General features: G+C 24.4%; 1 protein-coding gene across 5 annotated transcripts in view; it reads left to right on the top strand.

Annotated features, from left to right (window-relative positions):
- Window positions 1-27,035, top strand: part of LOC136981010 (B-cell receptor CD22-like) — a 372,234-nt gene extending 345,199 nt beyond the window's left edge. For 3 of the 5 annotated variants that reach the window (XM_067277257.1, XM_067277259.1, XM_067277255.1), the window contains exons 6-13: window positions 2,204-2,494; window positions 5,043-5,330; window positions 7,718-8,014; window positions 9,672-9,800; window positions 9,918-9,948; window positions 24,207-24,310; window positions 25,111-25,235; window positions 25,951-27,035. In XM_067277257.1, coding sequence (XP_067133358.1) covers window positions 2,204-2,494; window positions 5,043-5,330; window positions 7,718-8,014; window positions 9,672-9,800; window positions 9,918-9,948; window positions 24,207-24,310; window positions 25,111-25,235; window positions 25,951-26,175 — 1,490 coding nt within the window. In that variant the 3' untranslated portion in view covers window positions 26,176-27,035. Of the gene's footprint in view, window positions 1-2,203; window positions 2,495-5,042; window positions 5,331-7,717; window positions 8,015-9,671; window positions 9,801-9,917; window positions 9,949-11,522; window positions 12,095-24,206; window positions 24,311-25,110; window positions 25,236-25,950 lie in introns of those variants that run through there. The other 2 variants (XM_067277256.1, XM_067277260.1) reach the window with 2 other exon arrangements.
- Window positions 27,036-27,478: the final 443 nt, after the last annotated feature.

Genomic DNA, 27,478 nt, shown 5'->3' with positions numbered 1-27,478 from the left:
ATTTTAATTATTAACTAACTCTAACTCTATTGTTTAAAGTAATATATATATATAAAAGTATTTGTTCGAACTATTTTTTAGGTAAAACTTTTTAAAGATTTTTAAAAAAATAACAATAAAAATTTAATTTTATTAAGAGTAAATTTTATATTATTAATTTCTTTAATTTTATATAAAATAAAATTTTAAAAAATAGTAATACAAAATCCTATTATTTTTACTTTTTTTGTTACAATTTACAGTATATTATTTTTTAATTTAAAATTTTAACAATATTTTTCACGTTAAAATATAATTAAGTTTAAGTTTTGTAGCATTTAAATCTATAATGCTGATTATATATATATAGTTTTATGAATATTATATACGATATAATTTAAATGTTGGAAAATAAGAAAGATGTATTGGTAGAAAATTGGAAGTAAATTAAATTTTATATATAATTCTATTAGAATTATTCATGAATGAATCAAATATATGAAAGTCTTTCGTTAGTCTGTATGTCTGAACATTAAACAAAATTCAGGCATACATGAAAGCTATTTATTAGAATTATATATAGATATATCTGATGCAAATGCTTCCATCTCGTATCGTGTTTCATCTATGATTTCCAGTGTATGTAACAGTATAACTTCTGGTAATGTATCTGTCAATCACGCACTATACAGTAAAGATTTCATTTCTCTCGTAGAAATGCAAAAAAAAAAAAAAAAAAAATGTGATTTTTTACGCTTGTAATAAACAAAATGTATTTATTTTTATGCAAAATTTTATACAACTTACGAAGTATTTAATTATTTATAAAAAAATCTATAAAGACATTTATTTATTTATTTACTTTTTATGATTTATTCATAAATTTTAAAAATATTTTGTTCGTTGTGGAAACAATAAATGGTAACATTGCTTTGTTATTTATGTAAATTTTACTATTTATAAGAGATAAATAATAGTTGAGATATAGAGCGTGAATGACAGACATGCAAACTTATTCGTTCTTACTACTTAACGCATCATAAACAAGTGTTATAATAGAAAAAAACTTATAAGTAAATAAACAAAATAAAATTATTAGTTATAAGAAAAAAATATAATTAAGTTTCTATTTAAAAATAGAAAAAAATCTCTAGAGAAAATACAATTAAAAAAGAAAACACAAAAATTTACGTAAACAACAAATAATTTTTTCTTGGAAAAAATTAAAAATAATAATAATATATTTAGTCAACTAATTAATTTTAATAATCAATCAAATAATAATATTTATCAAAAATTTAAATTTAAAAAAAAATAATAATCAAGAGGAATATTGCATTTATCAATGTGACATGTAGTATATTTAATTACAGATCTGTTGTGAATCTGAAGAAAATGTGTTATTATACAAACCAGTTAGAGCTTGTAGCAATGTTAAAGGTTGCTTCTGTGTGAAGTTTGCAGATGTGCAACACCCTATTCGCTATTTTCTCATTACAAGCAAATCTTTATGGATATTAACAAACTACATGTCTTATTATATCAACATCTTTTGTTCTTTAATGATAACAATCCTCAAATTTTTTTTAAACTGATTTTTTTAAACAAAAATGAGAAAAACAAAAATAAGTCTTGTGCTGTTTTATAAATTATTTTCTCTCCAATTCATTTAACAAGGCCCTAAGCTGTTCAAATGTGTATTAAGTTTATTAACAAGGCCCTAATCAATAACCTTGTTAATAAACTTAACGCACATGTACACAGCTTAGTTTGTAAATTTAAGGCGCACTAAGCTATAGTCGTACTAATTTAAAACAAAATAAACTTCTCTGTTAAATAATGGAAAATGTGTTTTATTTTTGAAAGTGAAACATGAGGTCCTAATTTGCAATTTAATGCCTCATGCAACAAGCTAATCTATATTTTATTATGTAATATAAGTTATACAATATCTTAGTTTATATACGCATAATTTAAAAAGGCGATATTTTAGGGCCTCATATTACGAGGGGCCTCTTCCACCCTCAAAATAGAAAAAGAGTATTGTTCATTTTTATTTGATAAAGCAGGTAAAGCTTCTTATATATTATAACTTAGTACCACAAATGTAAATCAGTCCATGATAATTAATATTTTCAACGTGCCAAAATATTAATAGCTATTATAATTAATTATATTTATCATAAAATTTATATAATAAATTTGATATTTTTGATATTTTCAGATACACCAGAAGTGTCATTGCAGTTAGGGAGCAAATTCAAGAAAGGTGATATCCAAGAAGGTAATGATGTGTATCTGGAATGTAACATCCAAGCCAATCCATGGGTATCAGAAGTCAGTTGGTATTTCGAAGGCCACGAATTGAGAACAAACACGTCAGCTGGAATTGTGATCAGCAATCAATCCCTTGTACTACAAAAAGTTCAACGAGTTAATCGTGGAAGATACTACTGTATGGCTACAAATAGTGAAGGGCATGGAAGAAGTAATGAAGTATTCTTGAGAATAAGATGTAAATATAATTAAATTTAATTATTAACTAACCTATGATTTAGTTTATTTTATAAAACTTATATTATTATCATTTGAAAAATATATGTAGTTTTTTTTCACTTGATTAAGTGGAATAAAGTATGATGCCATTTTGAAAAATCGAATTTTATTTTTAGATTTTTCTATAAGAATAAATATCCATAAAAGTGTAAATTAGCTGGAATAAATGTCGAAAGAATGTCATTTTGTTTAGGCTTTATTTCACAAAATTTTTTTTCTTTATCTAGTTCTTATAGTTTGGCTTCTCCAAGTCGTAAAACTCAGTAGAAAGTTTTTCTTCTCATTTGTTGAGTAATCGAATTGGTTCCTTAGAAATCAGACCATTTGATCCTTATAGAAAAAAATAAGATAAAAAAAAGCAATTCATGATTGAGAAAGTCATTTCAGAACTTTTAGTAAGAAAAATTGTGTGTTTCTTATTAAAACTTTTAATTTATATAAGCTCAGAAATCACGAATCTTCCTCCTGAAATACCCACGTTGCATGCAAATGATATCGATGATATATATATATATATATATATATATATTATCGATATCATTTGCATGCAACATGGTACTCCAAGAGGACTTAATATATACATATAAAACTTTAAAATCATTTTTAAACTTTAATATAATTCATGTAATTTTTCTCATAACCAATTTTCGTTTATAGCACTTTACAAAAATAGCTTTTCCTTTGTATATTAACCAATATATACTTTTCCTTTTTTTTCATCTTGTAATGTTACAAGTATCCATTATATAAAGTACAGCCAAAAAACGAGATACTTATAGAAAATTTTAATAAAAACTTTTCTTCTTTGTACTTTTATTTTATTATTTTATAACGATAATAGTCTTTTTTTTAGTTTATATCAACACTCTACTAAACTAAGGAGGTAGATGATTTTTTTGTTCTCTGAATATATATCAAATATAGCAATTTTAAAGCGAAATAATCAAAAAATTATGCAAAATTATTAAGAAAATGACTTCTAGACTTATAAAATTTTATTAAAAGTTAAATTAAAATTAAAATTTTTATATAATACTGAATTAATTCGACATAAAAAGCGATTTTTTTTTGGTATATTAAATTTATAGAGGAATTTAAAATAAAATTTCACTTTTAAAACTTTGTTAAATGTTGTAGTATTTTATATTAAGATTAAAAATGATGTGCCTTTTCTTCCATTAAAGCAAAATAAGTGTAACAAAATCAGCATCTTTTACTTAAACGAACACGTGTGTCAGCTCTTATTTACATAATTATATCATTCTTATGTTTGCAAATGAAATGAAATATCAAATATACAAGATTAGTTAGTCGTTAAGCTTCATGTAAATTGTTTGTTAAAGTATTTTCATAATGAAGATGAATCATTGCCAAGCAAAATAATCTACGAAAAGATCGATAAGTCTTCATAGTAAGCATCGTTATCAATTTTTCTTTAAGGATTAATGATAATAAGTAACTTTTATATATTTTAGTAATAAATTTTTGGCTTAAATAAATTTTTTATGTTGAATATATTTGCTAAAATTTGTGAGAAAAACAATTTCGTTTCCTTAGAAAGTTTCCTTAGAATCCCATCAAAGTTGGCATGTGCTATACGTTTCCTTGTAAAAGAGGATAGAGAGAGGTGACATATCACTTGTTAGCTAAAGATAGAGTGGTCCAAGAGCAAAATTCTAAACAAGAAGAATAAAATTATGTGAAAATGAAAATAAATATACAACTTATACTTTAAAAAAACACCAACAACAACTGCTTTTACTTGTTAAAGTCAAGTAAAATTTATCGGTTTGTATCTTATTACAATATTTAAGAAGTTTTTAAAGTTTGTCTAGCAATTTATTTTCTTAACAATTTAAGTTGAAAAATTTAGTTAATTTTTTATTTTTTGTTCGTAAGAAATTGTTGAAAAATTAAATTTTATTTTTATTATTACTTTTTTATGAAGAAACCTCAATGTTAATAGATTAAAGTCAAACAAATGATATATAGAACTGACAAAATATCTAAAGAATACTCTTTTTCTGAATTTGTAGAGAAGAATAGAAAATAGCAAAGCGGGTTACTGTCGAGTAAAGGCACGTTCTGTCGTTTAAATTACTTTTTTACTTTCTACACTCTTCTGTACGGTTTGGGACTTAGTCACATGGGAAAACCATAGACTGTCTTTACCTCTTAACAGTTCTGGAAATGAAGTCCCACGTGTGTTTCCTCTCTACCCTTCGACCAATTTAAGATACTTTCGTTATCAGCAGCAAGGGATATTGTTGAGGGATTTGCTACAGTTTTTTCTCATACTCAAAACTAGGTATATAGTGACATGAAAAGTCGAAAACTTTATTTGATTACTTAGCCTTTATCTCTACTTCAATACAAAGTATAAGAACTGTAAAAAAAATGGATTAACGAAACTCTTTGACACATTCATTTCATAAATCGAAACATTTTTTAAATTATAGAATTATTTAAAAAGTAAAATTAATCAAGAATAACGTGTTTTTCTTTAGATGCACCAGAGTGTAAAATTGGTCAAAAGAAAGTTTATGGTGTTGGTAGGCAGGAGACACTTCTTGTTTCATGCAATCTCGATGCTGACCCCGAAGAGATCAATTTTCGTTGGAGATTCAACAGCTCTGGTAAAAGCTTAGATATAACAAATGTGAAAGTAGAAGGAACTAAAAGTCTTGCAACTTACGTACCGAATTCTGATGATGATTATGGATCTCTCATATGTTGGGGTACAAATAGTGTAGGAAGACAGAGAGAACCGTGCATTTTTACAATTATACAAGCAGGTACTTATAAACATTTTATATATTTATTCTAATTATTTTAATTTTAATTTATTATGTATATAATTAATTAATTAATTAATTTTTGAAGAATTTTTTCCATTTAATGTATTTAAATAATTCAAGTACAAATTTAAGAGAAAAATTAAAAATATATCGCTTAAAATTATATTTAAATACTGTATATTTTTTAAATAAATTTTTTATCTTGCTTTTATAAATGCAATTTTTATAAATATTGCAGTGCAAATTTGTCTAAAAAATTCTACTTTTATACATTATAATGGAGGAAAACGTATTAATGAACTTCCTCTAATTTAATAAGAGATTTAATATAGGAATGAAAATAATTCTTGATTTGTATTGATTATCAGCCTACACAATCAACAAACTTGAACCACTTAAACTGGAACAGTTACGTTAATCAACCTCAGACGTGATCGTTGCATTTACTATACGAAGATTTAACATACAATCCCTTCTTAATAACATTTAAATTAATCATCTTATTCAAAACTTTAACTAAATTTGAATAATTTCGAATCCAAATTTCCAAGATAAGTTGAAATTCTTTTACTATCTTTAAATATATACATATATATATATATATAAAATGTTTTTTCCAATTATTCTGTAAATACTTCGTAATGTGATGAAGTATTTACATGAATAATTCTTCGATTTATATGTAATATAGAAAATGAAATTCTCAATTTTAAAAAGAATTCGTAAAAGAATAATACTAGAAATTTTATATTCTGGAGTTAAAAGAGATTCTTTTCACAAAATGAATATAAGTAGATCCACATAAAAGCAAAAGTGATGAACTGTTCTTAAGTTTGTTCACAAAAGCACAATGTTACTTCAAAATTGATTTTGATCTTGGAAACAAACGATTCGAAAAGAAATCCAGTATTAGGTTTCTGAAGAAGAGAAAAATTCTACAGATTGATTAGTATCTTCAACCCAATGCCCTTCTAGCCAACAGCATTTATCCCTAGTAAATTGGAATGAAATTTCTCTTCGAGACCAGAAACAATTTTCTCTGTCTATATCGAACAACTAACGATAAAGAAGTAAAGGTTTAACTCTCAGATTTTTCCTCTTTATAAAAAAAAAAGAGAGAGAGAGAGAGCGAAAAGAGAGACGAAGGATCTCGATAGAACTGACTACATCAATATGTAAATACAGCTTGCAAAGATGTGAACTACGCTGTCGAAACTTGAATTCGATATTTAATATCGTTAGATATTTCTCCTCTGCTTCTTGAATTCTGTGTTTGTTGGCAAGATAGGAAAATCTTAGTGGTGATAAGATTCTTTATTTATAAGGGAAAAATATATAAATAAAAAAAATAAATAAATAAAGTTTGATCGTCTTATCTGTTTTCCACTTTCCTTAATACATTGAAGGAATATTTTATGTATATTTTTGAAAGGATGAAAGTTAAATAAATAGTAAAAAACAAAAATATTATTACGTCTTTATTAACTTCTTCTTTGATACATAATCATAGTATACTGTATATAATCCGTAATTTACGTATAAATTTACATATTAAGACATGTTATGGAATTTATCCATATAACCTTACACGTAAAAAATGTGTAGACGTTTTAAAGGTAAATATATATAAATTTATAAAATAATCATATTTGAGGTTGGTAAAAGGTTAATTATCTATTTTTATTGTTTTAAAATTGTTTGATTGTATTGTTATAAAAATATTCTGGGAAGAAGCCAATTGTTTTTACACGCTTTTATATAAGAACTTTTAAGGCTCTCGCCTCTAAATGCGGTCAGTTTAACTTCTAAATTCAAGAATTGTATCATAACATTAAACAAAACAAAAAAAATCATGCAAAGTGATTGTTTACAACTATTCCTCTATTCCATTTCCTCGATTGACAAGTTTGAAAGAAATTCTACAATCTCCTCTCGACACATTTTTGTAAGGATAAAACCTCCATCAATCGTCTTTACTTCTCCAGATGTTCTTGATTCCTTAAATTCGACTGTACAACAAATGCTTGTCTGTACTAGATGGAACCATTGGAATTACTTTCTTGTGTAACAATAATATTTATATAACTACTATTTACTTTTCTTGATAGAGTAAAGACTTTTTTCCCTCTTTTCTTGCAAATCTATAATTTTGTTTATTCTAAAATTCAATTTTTTTTATTTTTTACTTTTTCCAATTTGCAATATGATATATCACACAGTTCTAACTATACTTTGTGTTTTAATTTAAAAAGTACATATATAAAAATGTTAATTATCTTTTAATAATGGTGTCTAATTGGTGAATATCTTGTCTTAATATTATTAAAAGTTATAAGAGTAATTATGAAAATTTTAAGTGTTTTCTATATCTATTCTTTTACTAGGACCTCCTGAGGCTTTATACAATTGTTCCATGGTTAACCACACAGAGGATTCTTTGCAAGTTGAATGCAGCGAAGGATACAATGGAGGATTGACGCAGATTTTTACAATGGAAGTATATGACACTACAGACCATCGCCTACAGGGTAATATAAGTTCTGTCCAACCAACCTTCTATATTCAAGATCTGCCAAGTGGAGCTGTTCTACGTCTAGTTTTGTATGCTTCGAATAAAAAAGGCAGAAGTCCGCCCAATTTTTTAACAGCTAGTACCCTACAAAAACCCGAAAAATTAACTGGTGAGACATATTTTCATATAAATATTAAAGAGATTTTCATTTATAAACTACAGGTTTTTTTTAAAAATTATTATATAGTTAGTTATACAGGTGTGTATACGGTTAAATTTAAACACACGAGGCCTTAGGCAAATGTTTAACGTTTGATACTTTTATGTTTATTATCATTTGATGGAGGGGAGGTCTCTTATGTTATAGCTTAGGACGACAAATCTAAATCCGTCCCTAGATGTATATTAAAAATACCTAAACAATTTACTTTTTATTATTAAAATTTTTTCTATTTATTTATTATAAAAAATAGTTTAAAAGAAAAAAAAATCTAATCAAATTTTCCTTAACGTTTACATATTATATGAAGTCTTTTAATAGAAGACCATTGTGAACACAATCAGGAGTTTAGAACAATTTTCTTTATATAATCTAAAAACAACTTACAGTAATGCATCTTATGCTGATCCTATAACATTGCACAAGTACCTTTTGATTATACCTCTTTCCACAACAGAGCACAAACGAGATATTTCCTTATTCTTGACAGTGCATTGGAGATGACATTTGCTCCGCATCTCTGTTCCAGATTATAATGGCTGAGGATAATGGCTCCCAGGAGTTGTATTCTTCAAACTTACCGTCTGCTTAATTCTAAAGAAAGAAGATCGTTCTTTTATTTAAGAACAAAAAAATCAAAAACAAAATAAAAATCCTGTTAAGGTAGAGAAAACTCCTAAAACCCCCTTGAAAGTTCTAAAACTGACAAGGGCTATTTTCTATAATCACTCTTAGCAAAAGCTGTTGATGGTGAGGAAAGTAAGAAAGGTTAATGCGATGCAGACTACAGTATCATCTTATGTTATCTGACGAGTGTTAAATAGATAAATATTCTAATAAATCACGACGTGACTTAGAAGAGTTGACGCAACTAATCCCCATACGATGATATGTGATACTATCTTTGATTCCATCTAATAGCTTATCTTAATACAAGAGAAGTTTTTTCAACTTGACATACGAAATACTCTTTTGTAAATGGCTCATTTATTCTTTTCTCAATCTAATGTTATTAACTAATATAATTTAAACACATTAAAGTTTAGTTATTAACGACTTACATTATTCTTGATTTTTTTTAGTGTCTGTCTCTCTCTATATAATTTAAGCTTAATAATTATATACCTTATTTTAATTAGGATCATTAATATGTATTTTTTTATTTAATTTTTTTTTACTTGTCTGTTGATGACAGTATCGCGAGGTCCTATTCTTTCAGTTCGAATCAATTTTTCCACCATTTTTTTCTTTACTTCTATCATTTTTTTCCACTTTTATCTTATTACATGTCATGATCAATCTCTCCACATTCCATTTTTTTAAAAATTATTTTTACTTGTCGATGTCTTCTGCGTATTTATATCCATACCATCTGTTTTCAGGAAATTGTATTTCACTTCTTTTATTATTGTTATATATATATATATATATATATATATATATTATATATAAATAAAATAATAATCTATAGATAAGATACAGCAGCATTTGTGTTCTATACATTATGTACTATTTATCCAAAAATGTAGAGAATTAATGTTATAAATTATAAATTTTAATAGCATTTTTTAGTAGAAAAATACCTAAATTTTATATTTTTCTTTAGCAGGAATGCAGGGAATTATTATCATTCGCCCAGTATTAGGATTATTAATTGGTATTGTAGTAGCATTGGTTATAATTGCAGTTGTAGTTATAATTTCTATGAAAATTAAAAAAAGAAGAAAAGAAAAAGGTATATTTAAATATTAAATTTGTAATTTTAAAAAATCATTTTTTATCTTATTTTTAAAGATAAGAGCATTTGTACTTAATCGCATCTTATAGATATGTATGTATTTATATTTTGTAGCATCAGCTAGAGCAAATGGCTCGACAGACAAGTAAGTGTTTAAGTTATGAGTCTTTCGCATGTAATTTTGATGATGTTTGTTTAAGAAACTTTATTTAATATGTCAATGCATTCGTCTTGATAACTTTCATCTTAAGCTTAGACACACACACACTTACATACTATGATGCAAATAGGTAAAGTGCTTTACTTGTCGACCACCAAGTAAAGGTATTGTTGTGCATTATTCATTTTTGAAAGGGAAAAAAAAAAGAGATTTTTGTGCTTCAAATCATGTTTTAAAACTAAGAAAAACTATTTAAAGTAATGGGAATTTATCTAAAACAATTCTTTTTCTTCATGTTTAAAGTTTTCCTCGTTTATTATTATGCATCATCATCATAAAAAAGTTCTCGTATAATTACTAAATAATTATGTAAAATCTCTTAATATAATGTTAAATTTGATACAGTTACAATTAGATTTATAATCTTCTATTGAATTGATTTAAAGTCCATGAAATTGCATGATAAGCTGATTATATACTACCCAAAATATAATAACTCATTACATGCAAAGGGTTTACAACTGAAACCAATTTCAAACTTTAATAACTATACCAAAACTCAAAATTATCTTCATAAATATTCAGCGAATCTATTCAGAATTCAAAATGGAATTTTTATATATTTTCTACTTAAAATTATATATCGAATTTTATATAATATACTAGCATGTGACCCCATTTTCTTTTCATACTTTTCAAACACTTTTCTCTTTCTCTTTTCTGAATAAAATCGTTATTTAGAAAGTCAATGTGTTTGGATATTTTTTTAATATAAATTTCTAAGTTTTAGTAAAGCTCAAAAGTTACTTGTACGTATTCACAAGTTAGTAAAATTCTAACAAGAAAAAATACTTTGCACTAAAGCTAAAATTGATGTTGCTCTAAACATTTAAGTATTATGCATATTTTTAAAAATATAACGTAAAAAATTTATTTTTTTAAACTTTTTAAATAATATCTGCTCATATTTTTTCAATAATAATTATTAAATAAGCTATAAATATTAGTTTAAAGTAGTACGGTTCGTGTTACTCCCACGTGAGCTTGCTCTATCAAGAATCTTTCTTATAATTTTAATTTTAATTTTTTTATATATTATTCTAAAATAGCATAGAAAATAATTAAAATTATATATTTTTAAAGCTATTTAAAAATATTTACACATATTTTTTAATAATAATTAATTACAGAAGCGATAAAATTTTATTTTAAAACAGTACAGTTTGTTCGCTCTTAAATAAACGTGCACAAAAAAAATTAATTATTTTTTAAAATTTTATTTAAAAAATTACATAATTTCCTTTTAAAATTTAAAATATATTTACCATTTATTTTATATAATTAAATCAAGACTATCAAGATAAATTTTTCCTCATTAAATAACCTAACATCACAAGCATATATTTTAAATGGAAAACAAAGCATTTGTTTTAAAATAAATTACATATTTTTAATTTAAATAAATTATTTGACAAATTTTTATTTTTAGCAAGTAATAGATGCAGTTATCTATCTTTCACATAGCATTAATCATACTTTAAATTATTACACAATTGTAGCGGATGCCTCATTCTGTCGTCAGATTGAACATTACCATTAAAGTCTTTTGTGGTATACGTCATTTAAAGCTTTGCAATAAGGTCCATTGCTTCGGAAAATAAAAAAAAATAAAAATAAAAAAGAGACAGCAATGTCGTTATGGTTGAAAGAAAATCACGAATGAAGACGAGATTAACGAATGTACGCATCAATAGACAGAACCGTAGACATTTGTCAGCCATGTGTACACTCCTATTATCAGAAAGAGGTAATTTTGGTTTGTCGCTGATAAATTGTAGGTGATGTAATTGACGGGATACAGGATGTATTCGTTTTTCCAAAGATTGGATGTTGGTGTCTCTTTGAAAAATAACTGGCATTTTTCACATCCACCTGAGTTATTCTAATTATTGGAGAAATGCGATCGATGATGTTGACGAATCAGTTATAACACCAACCTCTTTATACTTATATATACGCTAATATTCGAAGAATATTTATCTCAAAAATTGCTTAACGTAATTGGTTGTAATTTAATATCCGTTATTTGTTGTTATCCAATACGAATTTTTCCCCCCTTTTTTTTTCGTTTCCTGCGTGTAAATGTGTTAAGATACATGAGATTAATCGCGTGTATCATGCGATAATTTTTTAAAAAAAAGAATAATTTTAAATTAAATATTTACGCTTAAATTATTGATATATATTTTTACGTAATATTTATATATAACTATGTTAAAATTATTAAAAAATTTGTTTAAAAAAATGTAAAAAGTTAAACCAAAATTTGTCACTTTCTTAATTTTTAAGTGTTTATAATTGTTATTTTTTTTATTATTGTTAATGAAAATGTCGTTTTAATTTTTGTTTGTATTTAATTTTCTATATTTAAATATATCAATTTATATTTGAATTTTTGTTTATAATGATGTTTATTTTCTGAACATACGAATAAATTTAAATCATGTATAAAAATATAAAAATAGAATTTGTGTTTATATATTTTTATATGTAAATAAATTAATTAATGTTAAATAATTTTATTTTAATAATAAAATATAATATTTATGTTCTTTGTGTTGGTTTTTTTACTTTATTTTATATTTAAAAATTAAATTATTCGTGTTTTAAAATATAAAAAAATTCACAAAAAAACGCGTAAAATACTCTTATAAAAATATTCATATATTTTTTTATATTAAAAAAAATCCTGATACTGTTGTTTACAAAAATTTTAAAAACATAAAAATAATATTAAAATATTTTTATTAATACTGCAAAAGGATCAGATATACTCCACCTAGGTGTGGCTTTTACAGATAAGATCTAAATTCGAGCTATCTTAAGAGTGAATACATGACATAAAAGACACACCCTGTTGTGATAATTTAGTAAAAGTTAGGCTAATTTGTCTGCTGAACCTAAATCGTATTTAAATAAACTGTAGAATGGAATTTGTCAAGATAACCATCACCTGATTTATTTTTATTTTATTTATGTTTGTGTTATTATCACTAATCTCAATCGATATACTCCTCCTAGTAACATCAGAAGTGAAGTTCTAACAATAGTTATTCTGTCTATCAGCACTGTAAATCATGTCCTTTACAGTTTATTGCAGTATAAATTACATATATACTGTACTAAATTGTGTACTGTTTATATATTATTTATTAAGTAGATTCTTTATTTACAGGGTTTTTAAAAAAAAATCTGAATAAAATATTTGACAATAATAATTTTGTACATTCTTTACTGTTTATTTCTGTATAAAATATATGTAAATTATACTGTAGCAAGTATACACTAAAATATATACTGCTTACTGCCTTAACAATATAACTTTTGTTTACTACTTATTAAAATATAAAATAATTATATTAAATCGTGTATTTATAGAACAGTAAATTACAATTTATTATGCACAGTACATGTATATTGTTTATGAATAACTTTATCAAATAAAAAATTCGCATTAATTTTTTTTATTTATTTCTGGCAATTTTTTTATATTTTAATTAATTTCGTCTTAGAAAAATTCAAAAGAAACGAAACTAATTATTTTCTTGCAGAGCTAAAATTGAAAAAATAATAATAAAAGCAAAATATATATATATAGTTTATTTATTTATTTATTTATTTATTTATTTATTACGACTTTTATTTCATAGAATATTATTATTTGTTATTATTACTTTTGTTTTTGTAAGACAGAAACTTGTTTTTATAATATAAAAATGTTGTTTGACGAATATTTTAAACGAAAAAGTTAATTATTTGATATAATTTCTTCTTTTTTTAAATATTTTATAAAATATTTCGATTATTCTGAATAGAAACGTCGTTGAAATTTAATATTTAGTGCTTTAGTTAGTGTATAAATCAGTATCAAGATTAATCAGATGAATCCAGCTTTCAACTAATTATTATTTTTATAAAATTCATTTTAAAAAAATTCTTTTACAGTATATTTTTGTGTGTAGATAATACTGAGCTATTTAGTATCCATAAATAAATTATAATGAATATCGTTGACATTTATTGTAATTTATTCATGTTAGAGTTCGGTTTACGACGGAAGCCGTCGTAAACCGAACTCTAAGATTTGAATTAAATTCTAAAATTTAATTCGAACTCTAAAATTTTAATAAATTTGTAAATGGTATATTAATTCTTGAATTTTTATAAATTTAGGGATTCATTCTTATCTAAAAACACGTATTTATATAAAATTTAGTTTTTTAAAGTAATTTTTAAGTCAGGAGATTATACTACATCCAACATAATAAATAACATTTCGTTTCTTAATAAATGCTACATCTAATTAATAATCTAATATACAATTAAAACAGTTAGTTTATTTAATAATTAACTAAATTTTTTAATTAAATTTATAAACAAAAAAAAGTTACTTAATAAAAATGATATTTAATACCAAAAATAAAATTGTTTAACAAATAATTGAAAGTTAAATAATTAAATAATATTATTTTTTAAATAAAGCAAAAATTAATATTTTTAAAAAAACCTAAAAATTTACTATTAATATTTTATTATATTTTAATTGAAATTAATTAAAAATATAAAATAGCAAAAAAAATGTTCTGAGATTCATGTAAACTTAGTTGTATATAGCTAAAGGGAGAGTGAAATATATATATATATATTTATGTAGTAAACAAGAAACAAAAAGAGTTTTACAGAAAATTTTTGTAAATATTAATGACGAACGTGGACCAAAAAAGAAATAAAAATGTATTATTAATAAAGCAATCCCTAGGGGTGCAATGTAAAAATTTTTGCATATTGTAACAACATCAGGTTAGATGAAGAAATACATTCTTGATTTTCCACGGGAATAACATTACTGAATTTACATTTGATTGTAGCTGAAGCAACACCTTGTACATTCTTTAACTTATTATAAAATGCAACAAAATTCTTTTACTTTCCTATGTAAACCTTAATAAAAAAAAATTTCTCACTATATTTTTAAATACTCAATAATAAAACAGTGTTATTGTCTATAATTGTAAAAATAATAATAAATATTAATATTTATGTTTTAAATTATGTGATTTTTTTTATAGTTTATGAAGTTTTCTTCCTTTCTGAAAATAATTTTTACGGAGTTTTCAGTGCTTAGCTTTTGCTTAAAATGATTTTCGTCGTAACTTGAGTTCTAATCTGCTGTAAGTTCTATGTCGTAAATTTAGGTTACGTTCCTGTAAAATATATTGAATCCTGAAACAAAGTATTACGTCCTGAATGTATTAAATTTGGCATTTAATGCATTCAGGATGAAAAATGTATACCAGTCGTAAAAGCGAGGTTTGTAAAGAGAAAAGTCGTAAAGCAGAGTCTACGTGGTTTGTATTTTTAAGGGACTTATACAAGTAATCTATACAGTCTCTAAGGTACGGTACAATACAGACAAATGAAAATTTAAGAAACATTCAAAAAAGATAGCTTCATAATCTCAATTTACGACAAAAAGTGTATAGGGAATTATAGTTCGATTTACGACGGTTTTATTTTTCTTTTTATAAAATTTTAAAGCCTTTTATTATTATAAAAAGTTATGTATTTTACTGTTAAAAATGTAATTTTAACATTTAAAAAGTTGTTTTGTTAGTTTATTCTTAAAATGCTCTTTGTAGTAAGCTAAAAATAGGACAATTTAATGATGAATAACTTAAATTTTTAAAGACATTTTAAAAGTAGAATTTTTTCAATTTTTTTCCCCAGTAAGAGTATTGAATTGAACTAAATTGAAACGTTGAAGTTATAAAGAGATTACATGCAGTTGACGAATCGCCAATGTGTCATAATTTAACCTTTCCTTTTTGCAAACATCCATTTTTTGATAAATGTTATAAAGACGTGGCACAATTTTGTAACATTTCACTTAAAATAACTCAATTCTTTCATCTTCAAATACTCTGAATAAATTTTTATTCAGCAGAAAATTACAAAAAATACTTAATAAATGATCGTTATCCATTATTTTATGTAAAAAACACTTAAATTTCATAAAAAAAGACATTATAAAATGAAATTATTTTATTACAAAGGATCAAATTATATATATTTTTAAGTACAGTTGCGCTAAAATCATCGTTAAAGACAAAGAACTTTGAAAATTTTTGGGGGGAGTTATTAAACTAGATTATATAGTTATGACTATCTTTACATTATTTTTTTCTAAGAAATTTGAATCTTGCTGATATTTACGACGTATCGTTTAAGTTTCAAAGGAATATTTTTACTTTTCTTTGATATATAAAGCCAACGACGTAAGGAAGTGCGATACGAGAAGTGTTTGAAGTTATTGACCATTTACATGCTATACTATTCATGTTACACACCACCATATTATAGTTTTGTCTTTACTTTCTTAATGAGTAGCGATTTTCTAAGATTTTCTAGCTCTTACGACCATCTTTTGTGGCTCTTTTTTCTTCTTTTTTATACTGTAAAGAAATTGTTATCTAAAGAAAGTGATTTAAGTCAACTGAGATATTTTAAGTATAAGACACATGGTCTCTTGAAACCAACTGTTACAACCCAATCTAGCTTCCTGAAGCAACCACATAAGAAGACTTTTTATCAATCTTTTACATTCTCAGCACTATTTTTTGATATTTTTATGGATATCTTTCACGACTCGGTGTAAATTTTAACTGAATGAGTCAACAACAGTCAAAAGATGGGAGATGCCAAGGTTGAGACCTCTATTGAAGTCCATGCGATTTTTATAACCCTGTTCGTACTCAGAGAATAACGAGCTCTTGGCCAGATCGTAAAAATATCTAGACTAGAGTTGTACATAAAGAAATGCTACACCGGAGTGAAAATCTATATCTGATAGTACTCGGTTCGTCTTTATTACTTCCGTTCTTATATTGAGTTAAGGTTAATCTACTGAAGACGGGTCCAGATTTTTCTTTATTTTTTTTCTTTTTAACTTTTTTAACTGTTTCTGAGCCAGGTTGCAAATTTACAATCTTAAAAAATCCCCAGCCACTTTGAAAATTTGGTTATGAATTTACTTCTTTAATATCCATTATCTATAAAGTATCTTTCTTCCATTTTTTTTAATATTAAGAAAAAAATTTAGGGTGGATTTTTATATTAGCCAATATCTGATAGATTTTATATCCTGTAAGTTAAAATTAAATATCATCTTTTTGCAGTGAGATTAAATATCAAGTTCTTGAACCGTTTGGATGATGTCCTTTGCATAAAAAAAAGTTAAATGCGATTAAATTTTGATATTTTCCACGATTATTAACTCGTTTTTTGCGATTAAATCTAAATTATACAGGCTTTTTATATATTGCATTCCAAACAAAAGTTAATAAAATTAATTTCATATTCCCAACATCCCATTCTTGATGAGATTAAATATTAAGTTCCTGAAGGTGCCCTTGAAATCCTTTGCATAAAAAATAAAATGCTATCAAGTTTTGATATTTTTTTCAATTATTAACTTATTTTCGTAATGAAATCTTAATTTTATAAACGTTTTACGCCTCGGTTTCCATACAAAAGTTAAGAAGATTAATTTTATCTTCCTATTTCCCATAATTATCATATGCTATAATTTCTTATATGTACTATAAATATTAATAATTTATAATAAAAATACAAGAATATAATTCAGACTAATAAACAGATAAATTTTCTTTATAATTTCTTAGAATTATTTAACTATTTTATATAAATTATTTCCTTTAAAATTATTATTATTATTTTTGTAAAATTAACAAGTATAAATAACCTAAATAATTCTCAATTAAAAGAGAACACATAAACAAATAGCGTAATTATCGATTTATATGTAAATAAACTAAATTTCGATTTAATTAAAGCGATCTGAGGCAACTCAATTAAAACCTTCTTTGAACTGGATTGCATAATATTACTTAACTGTTTCTGTGCTCTTATTCTAGAAATCAATTAAGTTGCATGGACAAATCGATACAGTACAAGATTTTGCTTCAAGAGCTTTTGTATAGATTTTATTTAATAATTTTATATGACTAATAAAATTTATAAGAAGGAGAAAAATTTCTTTAAATTAAGAAATAAAATTATATAGGCTACATATATATATTTATCAATTTTCCAAATACTTTTACCCAGTTTAATTAAAAATTTTATTTAATTGATAACTTTCAATTTAAAGCAATTAATAAATAAATTTATATATCAATTATCAGGATAATTTCTTCAGAAATGTATACGTATGACATTTAATTAATATTTTAATTTGTTGAAAGTAACTATTTAAAGTTTTATGATTAATTTGTTTGTTTTCAAGTTTCAAATTAGCTTATAATTATTCTTTAAAGTCTTGAATATTTTGTATGTAAGACGTTTATAAAAGTTTAAAAGTTGAATTTACTTCCAAAAATACATTAAAGAATAAACGTATTCGACTTATTCTTTCGCAAACAACTGAATTAAATCGCCGTTTTTTTTTCTTCTTCTTCTTTTTTTTCTCTTTAGAATAGCATAAAATTGTTCCCAAATCCATTTAAAAAACAGAACGAACAACTAGGAAAATTCAGTTAAATCTATTGTAATTGCTTAACAACTTCATTAAATAAGTAGAAAAAAGTGCTAAACTTGATCAGGATTTGTAACAATTTAATCCCGGATTTTTCTAGATGTAAGTGCTTCATATTTTTCTTTATCAAGAAGCATACGATTTTTAGAGGTCGATAAAGGAAACATTTCTATAGCTTTAAGTTTGTTTGGTGGTGCGGTAAACCGAAAATCTAAAACGACGTTGTGTAGGAAGACACCCAACACCTAGACGTCAGGTGTCTTTCTTCGTCTTACTTCACTGGCACGTCTATATGGGGATCCAGAAAGAAAAACACATCCCATGAGTTTTCTGAAGTTGTGATCAATACCAGATCCTGTCTCCCGGAAAATTACAAATAACCCCATGCTTTTCTTTCCGGTAAAAATTGATCTTTCTCCTCTCTCTCTTGTCCTATACTTGCTGTTAGAAGACGTGATTAAGAACATTTCTCGTTTGTCGCTTTGTGTGTCTTGCGGTTTTTCTTTTTATTTCTTTTTTTTAAATTGTTTCTCCTTCAAACTCTTTCATGATAATATTTTTCATTGCACGTTAAAGTTTCTTTAATTTTCTAAACCATTTTATATTTTGTTTACAACTCTATAAAATGTATAGAGATTGGCTACGTTTTAAAGTTTAAAATTGAATTATTTTGTATATTTCTTTATAAAAAATTAAATAATTTTAAATTGAGTGTAGTTTAAGTATTTAATAATCCATAATTTTGAATAGATTTTTATGTATTAACTGCGCTCTTATTTTTTCTGTTCTTGTGCACCTTACATTTAAAATTGTAAATATATATATATATATATTTGTAAATAGTTTCAATACAGGACATGTTTCATATTTTATATTATTACTTTTTCTTTCTTTTAACCCGTATACGATAAATCTTCGTGGTAACAGGAGGAGGAAGCGAAGAAGATAAATGAAATATAAATGGTGCTATCAGTACGAATAGACGAAGCTTAGATGTGATATGATCCTAAACGTGTGTGCGGTTTTCGTTAATCTGATTGGCTATAGGCTGATAAAATATCACGTTAGTGAAATTATTTTAGCCCATGAAAGTAACATGATCTTCAAATCCGTTAGACTCGTATTCTAGTTCTTATGTTTTATCTTTGAGCTTCTACTTGCCCAACTCTACATCATTTCTTTTTCGTTCTTAATAGTTTCAATAGAACTTTACTCAAAAATCATAAACAAATAATTAAATAATTTAATAATTTTTGTTTATTTCTATTGTGGAAACGTTATAAACACCCTCTAAGCAATTAAACAACTACATTACAACAATTAATAACATAACATTGATGGTATTATGCATTTAAAACACACCCCTTCCATAGATAACCTGTGTACATAAATTTAATCATTTTATTTCGTACTAATGATTAAAATATCTACTTAAATATGAAAGTTTAATCATTAATTATTATAATTTGTAAAGAGATTTTCCGAAGAAACTAAGCAACAATCCCTAACTCATTATACAAACATATCGTAACAATTAAGCAGATATTATTAATAAAATTCTATATTTAAACACAATTTTTCTATGTATGAATATAAATTATACGTGTAATATTTTCATTCGATACTAATGATTAGAAAAGAATGTATTTAAGTATAAAAGTTTTGACTGTTAATTGAAGTTTTAAAATTCTGTCGTCGTTACTCAGTTTACAATCATTGTTGATCTTGAAGACCGAACGAATGTTTCAATCAGATTAATTTCTTAGTAGAACATGTTTTAAATTAAAAGATTCTGTCTTTGCTAGTTTCTTGTTGCTTCCACGTCATTAGTGATGCCGAATGGTTTCTTCCACATACCGCCAGATTCCCTCAAACCTGTAATTATCTTCGTCATCAACCACATTACACAGTTCAGTCTGATGCCTGTGGTTAACTGCTTTAATGTAAGAAAACGTAGATATTTTCTGTCATTATGTTTCTTTGTATTCTTTTCAAAATCTCTTTTATATAAACTTACGTTTCTTACTCGAAACCAATTAATTTAGCTGAAGCTCATTTCTAATTTATACTTTAAATAATGAGAATGAAATACGTATAAAAAAAGAGAGAGAAAGAGAGAAAATGTTTTTGAATATTTTTAAAACTTTCTGTCAATACGGCATTATAATATTAAATTACTTTCATGTTTTCATAGCATGTAGTTTTTCTAATTTATATTTATTTATTTATTTTTTCGTGTACAATTTTTTATCAGTTTAAATTTGAAATTTTTATATTTAAACGATTAAATTTTCGAAAAGTTTCTTGTTCTATATTAATTTTCAATTTTTATCTTTTCATATAAATAAAAGTATAAATATTTTTGAAAATCAAATATCAAATATATATATATTTGATCAATTAATTTTCTTATTTTAAAATGCATTTTAATTTTTTTCTAAATTAAAATAGTAAAAACAATGAATATTTTTTTTAAAAATATAATTCATAACTATGGAAATTTTTGTAATTAAACATAATTATAATTAAAAATTAAAAACAATGATAAATTTTGGAAAAATAGAATTAGCCCTTGCCTAAAATAATTTCAAAAAAAAAAAAATGAAAATTTAATTGAAGATGAAAATTATTCCGTTATAATCGGATGAAAAGTAAACAATGAAAAATGCTTCGGTAAATATTATTCAATTATTTTGAAAATTCAAAAAAAAAATTACGTCAAAATTGTTCAATTTTGAATAAACAAAACAACGAACTGTTCAATTTCGAATAAACAAAACAATGAACTGTTCAATTTCGAATAAACAAAACAATGAACTGTTCAATTTCGAATAAACAAAACAATGAACTGTTCAATTTCGAATAAACAAAACAATGAACTGTTCAATTTCGAATAAACAAAACAACGAACTGTTCAATTTCGAATAAACAAAACAATGAACTGTTCAATTTCAAAGAAATAAAATAAATAAAAACAAAACAAATAAAAAAACTCTTTAATTAAAATGAAATAAAAACTTTAAAAACTGTTTACAAAATAAACCATAAACAAATATAAAAACTAAAAAGTACATTTTATGTATGTAAGACTATATAAATTATTTTATTTAGTAAAGATCATTTCAAAAATTCAAAATATAAAATAAAAGCTAATGTGAAAGTTCATAAGGTAATCTCTAATATATTTAAATTTTATTTTTTATTAGAAAAAAATAAATATAATTATCATTACTATTGTTTGTGAATAACAATAAGAAGAAAAAAAAATCTATTTTCATTTTATTTTTTATTTAAAATTTTTTCATCTAACATCAACACTGTTAGATTCCCAATACCTGTCTAAACTTCTTACCTATGTTACACTCTATATTTTAACAAGACCTCCATTGAATTTACAATTTTTCGTATTTCGAATTTTCTCTTCGTAATTTAGTTTTCGCTTTATTGTTTTCTATTGCCTATGTTTTCTATGAATTCTTTACTACTCTTCTCCGATCCAATTACTTCAATACACGAAGGAAAACCCTATACAATTTTTATTTTCTGAAGTTGAAAAGTTGATTCTGTTTTCATGTTTTAAAGTACTAAATATATTACCAAAATATCTAGAAATATTGTTTATATAATCATCTAAATAACATAATACATATATATATTCTTTTTCTTAGTTTATGTATATAAATATTGATCGAATTTGCCATTTTCTCTCTTATATCTTCTCTTTTTTCTTTCTAGTTTTTTAAATAAAGAATTTAATAATAATCATTTAAAATAGTAAAAACAATTAAATTTTTGAGACAAAAATTATTTAAATTTCAATAAAATTTAAAAATAAATAGAATTAAAAACAAAAAGCATTTATTACTTTTTATCGAATTATTTATTAAAATTTAAAAATATTTTTATATGATTTTAATTTTTATTATACTAAATAAACTTTAAAATTTTGAAGATTTATTGATTTTTTAAGAGAAAATATTGAAGTTTTTTCTGTAAGAATGTATATTTAATTAATGATAAAATTTAAGAAGATAGAAGTTTTATGGGATTTTTTTTTCTTTTACTTATAAAACACTGCCAGGAGAAAGAAAATATATTATTAAAAATGTATATCATCTCGTGTTTAATAGGAAAATTTATTAACATTTTATATGAGGGATTAGATAAAACATACATCAACAATGTACTTTATCAGTACCTATTGAATCTGTTCCATCTAATAAGATTTATGACGAAGAAATCTTCAATTAGTTTGACAAGTTCTTTGATTTAGCAGCATAGCTTATCATCCGTAACTTCTAATGATATTAATAATTATCTGTGATCCTAATGGGCCGTAAAGGAGGTCGCCGTTCTCATATTTTCCCACTTCTAACACAATGGTAATGACATTTAACATGATCTTCTAGTTAAATTAACCTTTCTAACAACCAAATAATATTATGTTTAATAATTTAGGATATTCGAATTTTTATTTATTTTATTATCATTATTTTAATATAGAAAACAAAAAAACTGTTTTTTCTTTATTATTCGTTTCCTTTCTCTATTTTGTAATTTTTAATGAGAAGATGTAAGAAAGGATGAAAACTAAAATAAAATAAAAAAATAATCATTGAAATTTATTATATTTTTTTAATAAATAAATATTCTTGTTTTCTTTTTTATTAAATATTTTTGAAGATATTTTACATTAAATTATTGATTTTATCAACGTTGAAATTTTTAGCTCGGGTTTATTACAAATTCTTTTTTTTTTCAGAGAAGAATAAATAAATTCTAAGAAGGAATTTTTTTTGGAGAAATATAAAAATTAAATACATTAATATTTAATTTTGATTTTATTTATATATTTTATGATGTTATTTCCTATCGTTGTACACTTTTATGTTAAATCATTGGAGAGGATGTTCAATGGTTCTTTATTTATTATTTACAAGGTGAAGTTCAAGAGTTCTTCAACATCTTCCCAATGATTTAATATAGATTTAATATAAATAAAATATATAAAGTAAATCAAAAATAAAATATAAAATTAATGTATTTTTATTTTATTTACATATTTTATTATTAAATTAATTTTACATTAAATCATTAGAGACAGTGGCTCTTAAATGGCTTAATAAATAAATGAATTAATTAATTAGGATTTCTTTTAATATTTATTTAATTAAAATTTCCTAAATTTTAATTTAAGTGTTATTATTAATGTATAAGTTACCAACTTGTTAATTGATGATGTGCTTAATCTTCAATAATCATCATACTAATAATCATAATAATAATAATAATAATTGAATATAATAAGTATGGGTTTTCAATTACAAATGTTATTGTGCTAAACGTAATTATAATTCATTTATTACCTATCTAAATTTAGTAAGTTATAAAATATATAAAGTGTGAATAATCAAATTATTAATTTGATAAAGCATAAGGATATAAAACTGCTAAATCATATAATTAAATCATTGATATATACATTTAATTGTTTATATTTAATTTAATATTTAAGTTTATTAAATATAATTTTAAATAATTAATTTATAATAAATTTATATATATATTAAAAAATAAACTTTATATATATGCATTTTGAATTATTGGATAGGATATATTTTGTTTCTAGATGCCAAACTCCTTTAAAGAAAGACACAGATGATATGGCAGACAGTGAAGAAAAAGGACCAGACATCATCCCAGCCAAAATAATAAGTCGTGTACACTGTCTTGGTAAGAATTTTATATTTATCAATCAATTTATAGATATAAAAAGCATTAATAAACCCCAAAAATTTAATCTAATAATTTACTAAATATATTCAAAAAATACATGTCATGCCCTATACCTCTATAATAAAATACATCATAACTCGTGTTTTTATGTATAGAATTTAAGCAAACTTTCAAGCTGGGACTAGTAAAGTTATATATATATATATATATATAGTATACTTTTTTATAACTGCAAAAAAATATTTTCTTTTGTCGTCTTACTCTACACAGTCTGAAATACCCGGTTGACTTGTCTTACCTAATACCATCTAGCTACTGGGAATTTTTCGAAACGAATGATCAGTTTGATCTGGCTTTCCCCCCTTTCTTCCCAAAATGTATTCAAGTAGCGCTGGGACTAACATGAGAAACATTGGCGTACACTCCCTTCTTTGCCGTATACATGAATTTCAAATGTTGCACAGGGAAGAGGAAGAAAGAAGGTAAAGAAAAACGCCGTCTGGACCAAACTTGTCTTTTATCTGCATCGTTGATGTTTGAAATGGATAATAGCTGTTACTATACTTTAACTTTTTCTTATAGAAAATTAATTCACATAAATATAATATTGTCAATAAATCGATTAAGTGATACAGAATACAGGAACACAAACGTAATCGATAGGAAGAAATATATGTTTAATTTTACGTTAGTCAATATATATATATGTTATATATATATCTGTATAGTTATATGTACTAAAATTGATTATAAAGTTTGTATTTTTTGATGGTTTTTCCACTTTTACTTTATTGTAGATGACGTTAAAGAATCATCATCTCCTCCAACTAGTACAGCTGCCATATGTCATTGGAGTTCTTCCTCGAGGGAAGTCGTGTTCGAGAATACTTTACCAACACAAGCTTGTTCCACATTTAGAAAAGTATGACATGATTCTTTTTATTATACTTTTATCTAACGTTCTGTATATTTATCGTTGAGTGAAGATAAAAGAAAATAACTGTAAATGATTCATCTGTCTCTAAAGATATCTATTCATGCATTCTAATTTGTTATGACAGGATAAACTCAATTTAATTTGAAACTTAATAAATGAAGCCATTTAAAATTTATCGTTCTACTTAATTAATTTCTATTAAACAATTCTTTTCTTTAGTATACATATTGCGAAAATATTATGTCACGGAAGATTAATATCGCTTTTTACAATATTCAATAATTTATTATGTTGTTGATATTTTTTATTTTATTAAATTGTAAAGATTTTTCTATATTTTCATTTTTAAAAATTGATTTGTTTCTTATATATTTATAGTATGTTCATTTAATTTGTTTGTAACATAAATTTACTGAGCAGTGATGTTACAGTATCAATATTTATGAATGTAATTAAATAAATATTATTCTTGTAACTAAGATGTAACCTTACGTACAAGAATGTATCATGTTTAATTTGTAAACATAAGTTTAAAATTTTTTTTTAATAAAATAATAAATATTAAACATGCATAGATAGGAGTGTAATAATTTGAAAATTTCAATTTTCTAATGCATTTTCATGAATAATTTATTGTTTCTTTATAAAATTGCGAATCTTCTTAAGACTTTATTAATTATTTTATATTTATATCATGCAGCCTGAAGATGTTACGTACGCTGAATTAGCTCTTCCCAAGGATTTACAAAGTTCAGCGACAGTTACAGTTAGAAGAAAAGAACCACCAACAGAATATGCAAAACTCGATTTACAGCGACATATGCCCTCTCATATTGTTGTAGGAGAACGAGACGACGACGAAGAAGCAGCATGTACATCGTGTGAAACACCATTAATGAACAATAAGAGAGAGAGTGCAGTGTAGCATCGATGAACAAGAACAAAAATGGAAATAAAATAAGATAAAATAAAAAAATACAAATATATATTAAAAAAAAGAATATATAAGAATTCATCCACCAACAGTAAAGACAGCACCAGTTCCCAACCACGGAGGCGTCATGCCTGTCTGTTGGTTACACAAAAATCCTTCAGAATAAAGATCAACCTCAACCCTTTCCCTAGCGTGAATCAAAGCTTGCGTGTAGGATCTTAACGGGGGAGAACTTTTATCATAAATTTAGCGTTGGGAACGGCAGAAGTGTGCTGTCTACGATAAATCAGACAGATGGTTGTGAAGAATACAGACGGTCCTCACTGTAATCACGTGTTAAACCGTACTGTAAAAAATAAAATAAAATAAAAAAACGAACCCACTTACTCCCCTTCCGGCTGTGGTGCTTGTGAATTCGCGCGACAATCCAAGGATTCAAAAGAAGATTATGTGTGTTCTGTTTATGTATGTTTAATAAATGTATAAAGAAAGAACTAAAAAACAAAAAGAAGTACGGATTTAGCTGCCATTAAGTGAAGAAATTCGAAGACAGTATAACAGAGATATGAATAATAATAATATAATAAGAAAAAGTTAAATCGCTCAGGACTTGTCGATATAAAAATTAATCTTCTTGGACATTTGAGAATATTCAGAAAAGAAAAAAATATATATATAAAATTGTACACAGTCGTACAAGACATTCATTTTTCTGGAGTGATTCCTATGACTTAGCTTGATGTTTTACTTACAAACAATTGTCAACATGGATTTTTTGAAATACCGTTGCTTTGTTAAGCAAATAATGTAAAAGTGGCCTTCTTTATAAAAACAAGAAAAAAAAATCTTAAAAAAACTGACTTTTATCAAAATGTTTCATGTGTCAATTTATTAAAAATTCAAATTTTTTATTAAAAAATAGAAATAAAATCAACAACACATCATTAGAAATAACATTAATCAGACATACGTTATCATTATTTGTTTTATTTAAAATTCGAATTTTACAAACGTATTTTTGATATAAATTAATAAAGAAAACAAGTAAAATTTTGTTAATTATTAACTGTTAGATTACGTTTATTAATTAATGTTCACTAATAAAGCATTTATCAATATCAACATGATAAATGTTTTAACGAAGTAATATATTTTCTGTCGAAGAAATGCATTTAGTAGATAATTTGTTTCGATAATAAATTAAGGAATAAGATAAATTCAATCAAATTTTCAAGCATATTTTATTGTCATAATGCTTTAAACTTTAATTTTTAATGGCGTATGCGTGTATACA

This window comes from Centruroides vittatus, unplaced genomic scaffold, assembly GCF_030686945.1.
Source record: "Centruroides vittatus isolate TY-2023 unplaced genomic scaffold, ASM3068694v2 contig_738, whole genome shotgun sequence".
Classification (NCBI taxonomy): Eukaryota; Metazoa; Arthropoda; class Arachnida; order Scorpiones; family Buthidae; genus Centruroides; species Centruroides vittatus.
This window is presented reverse-complemented; position numbering and strand designations above follow the sequence as displayed.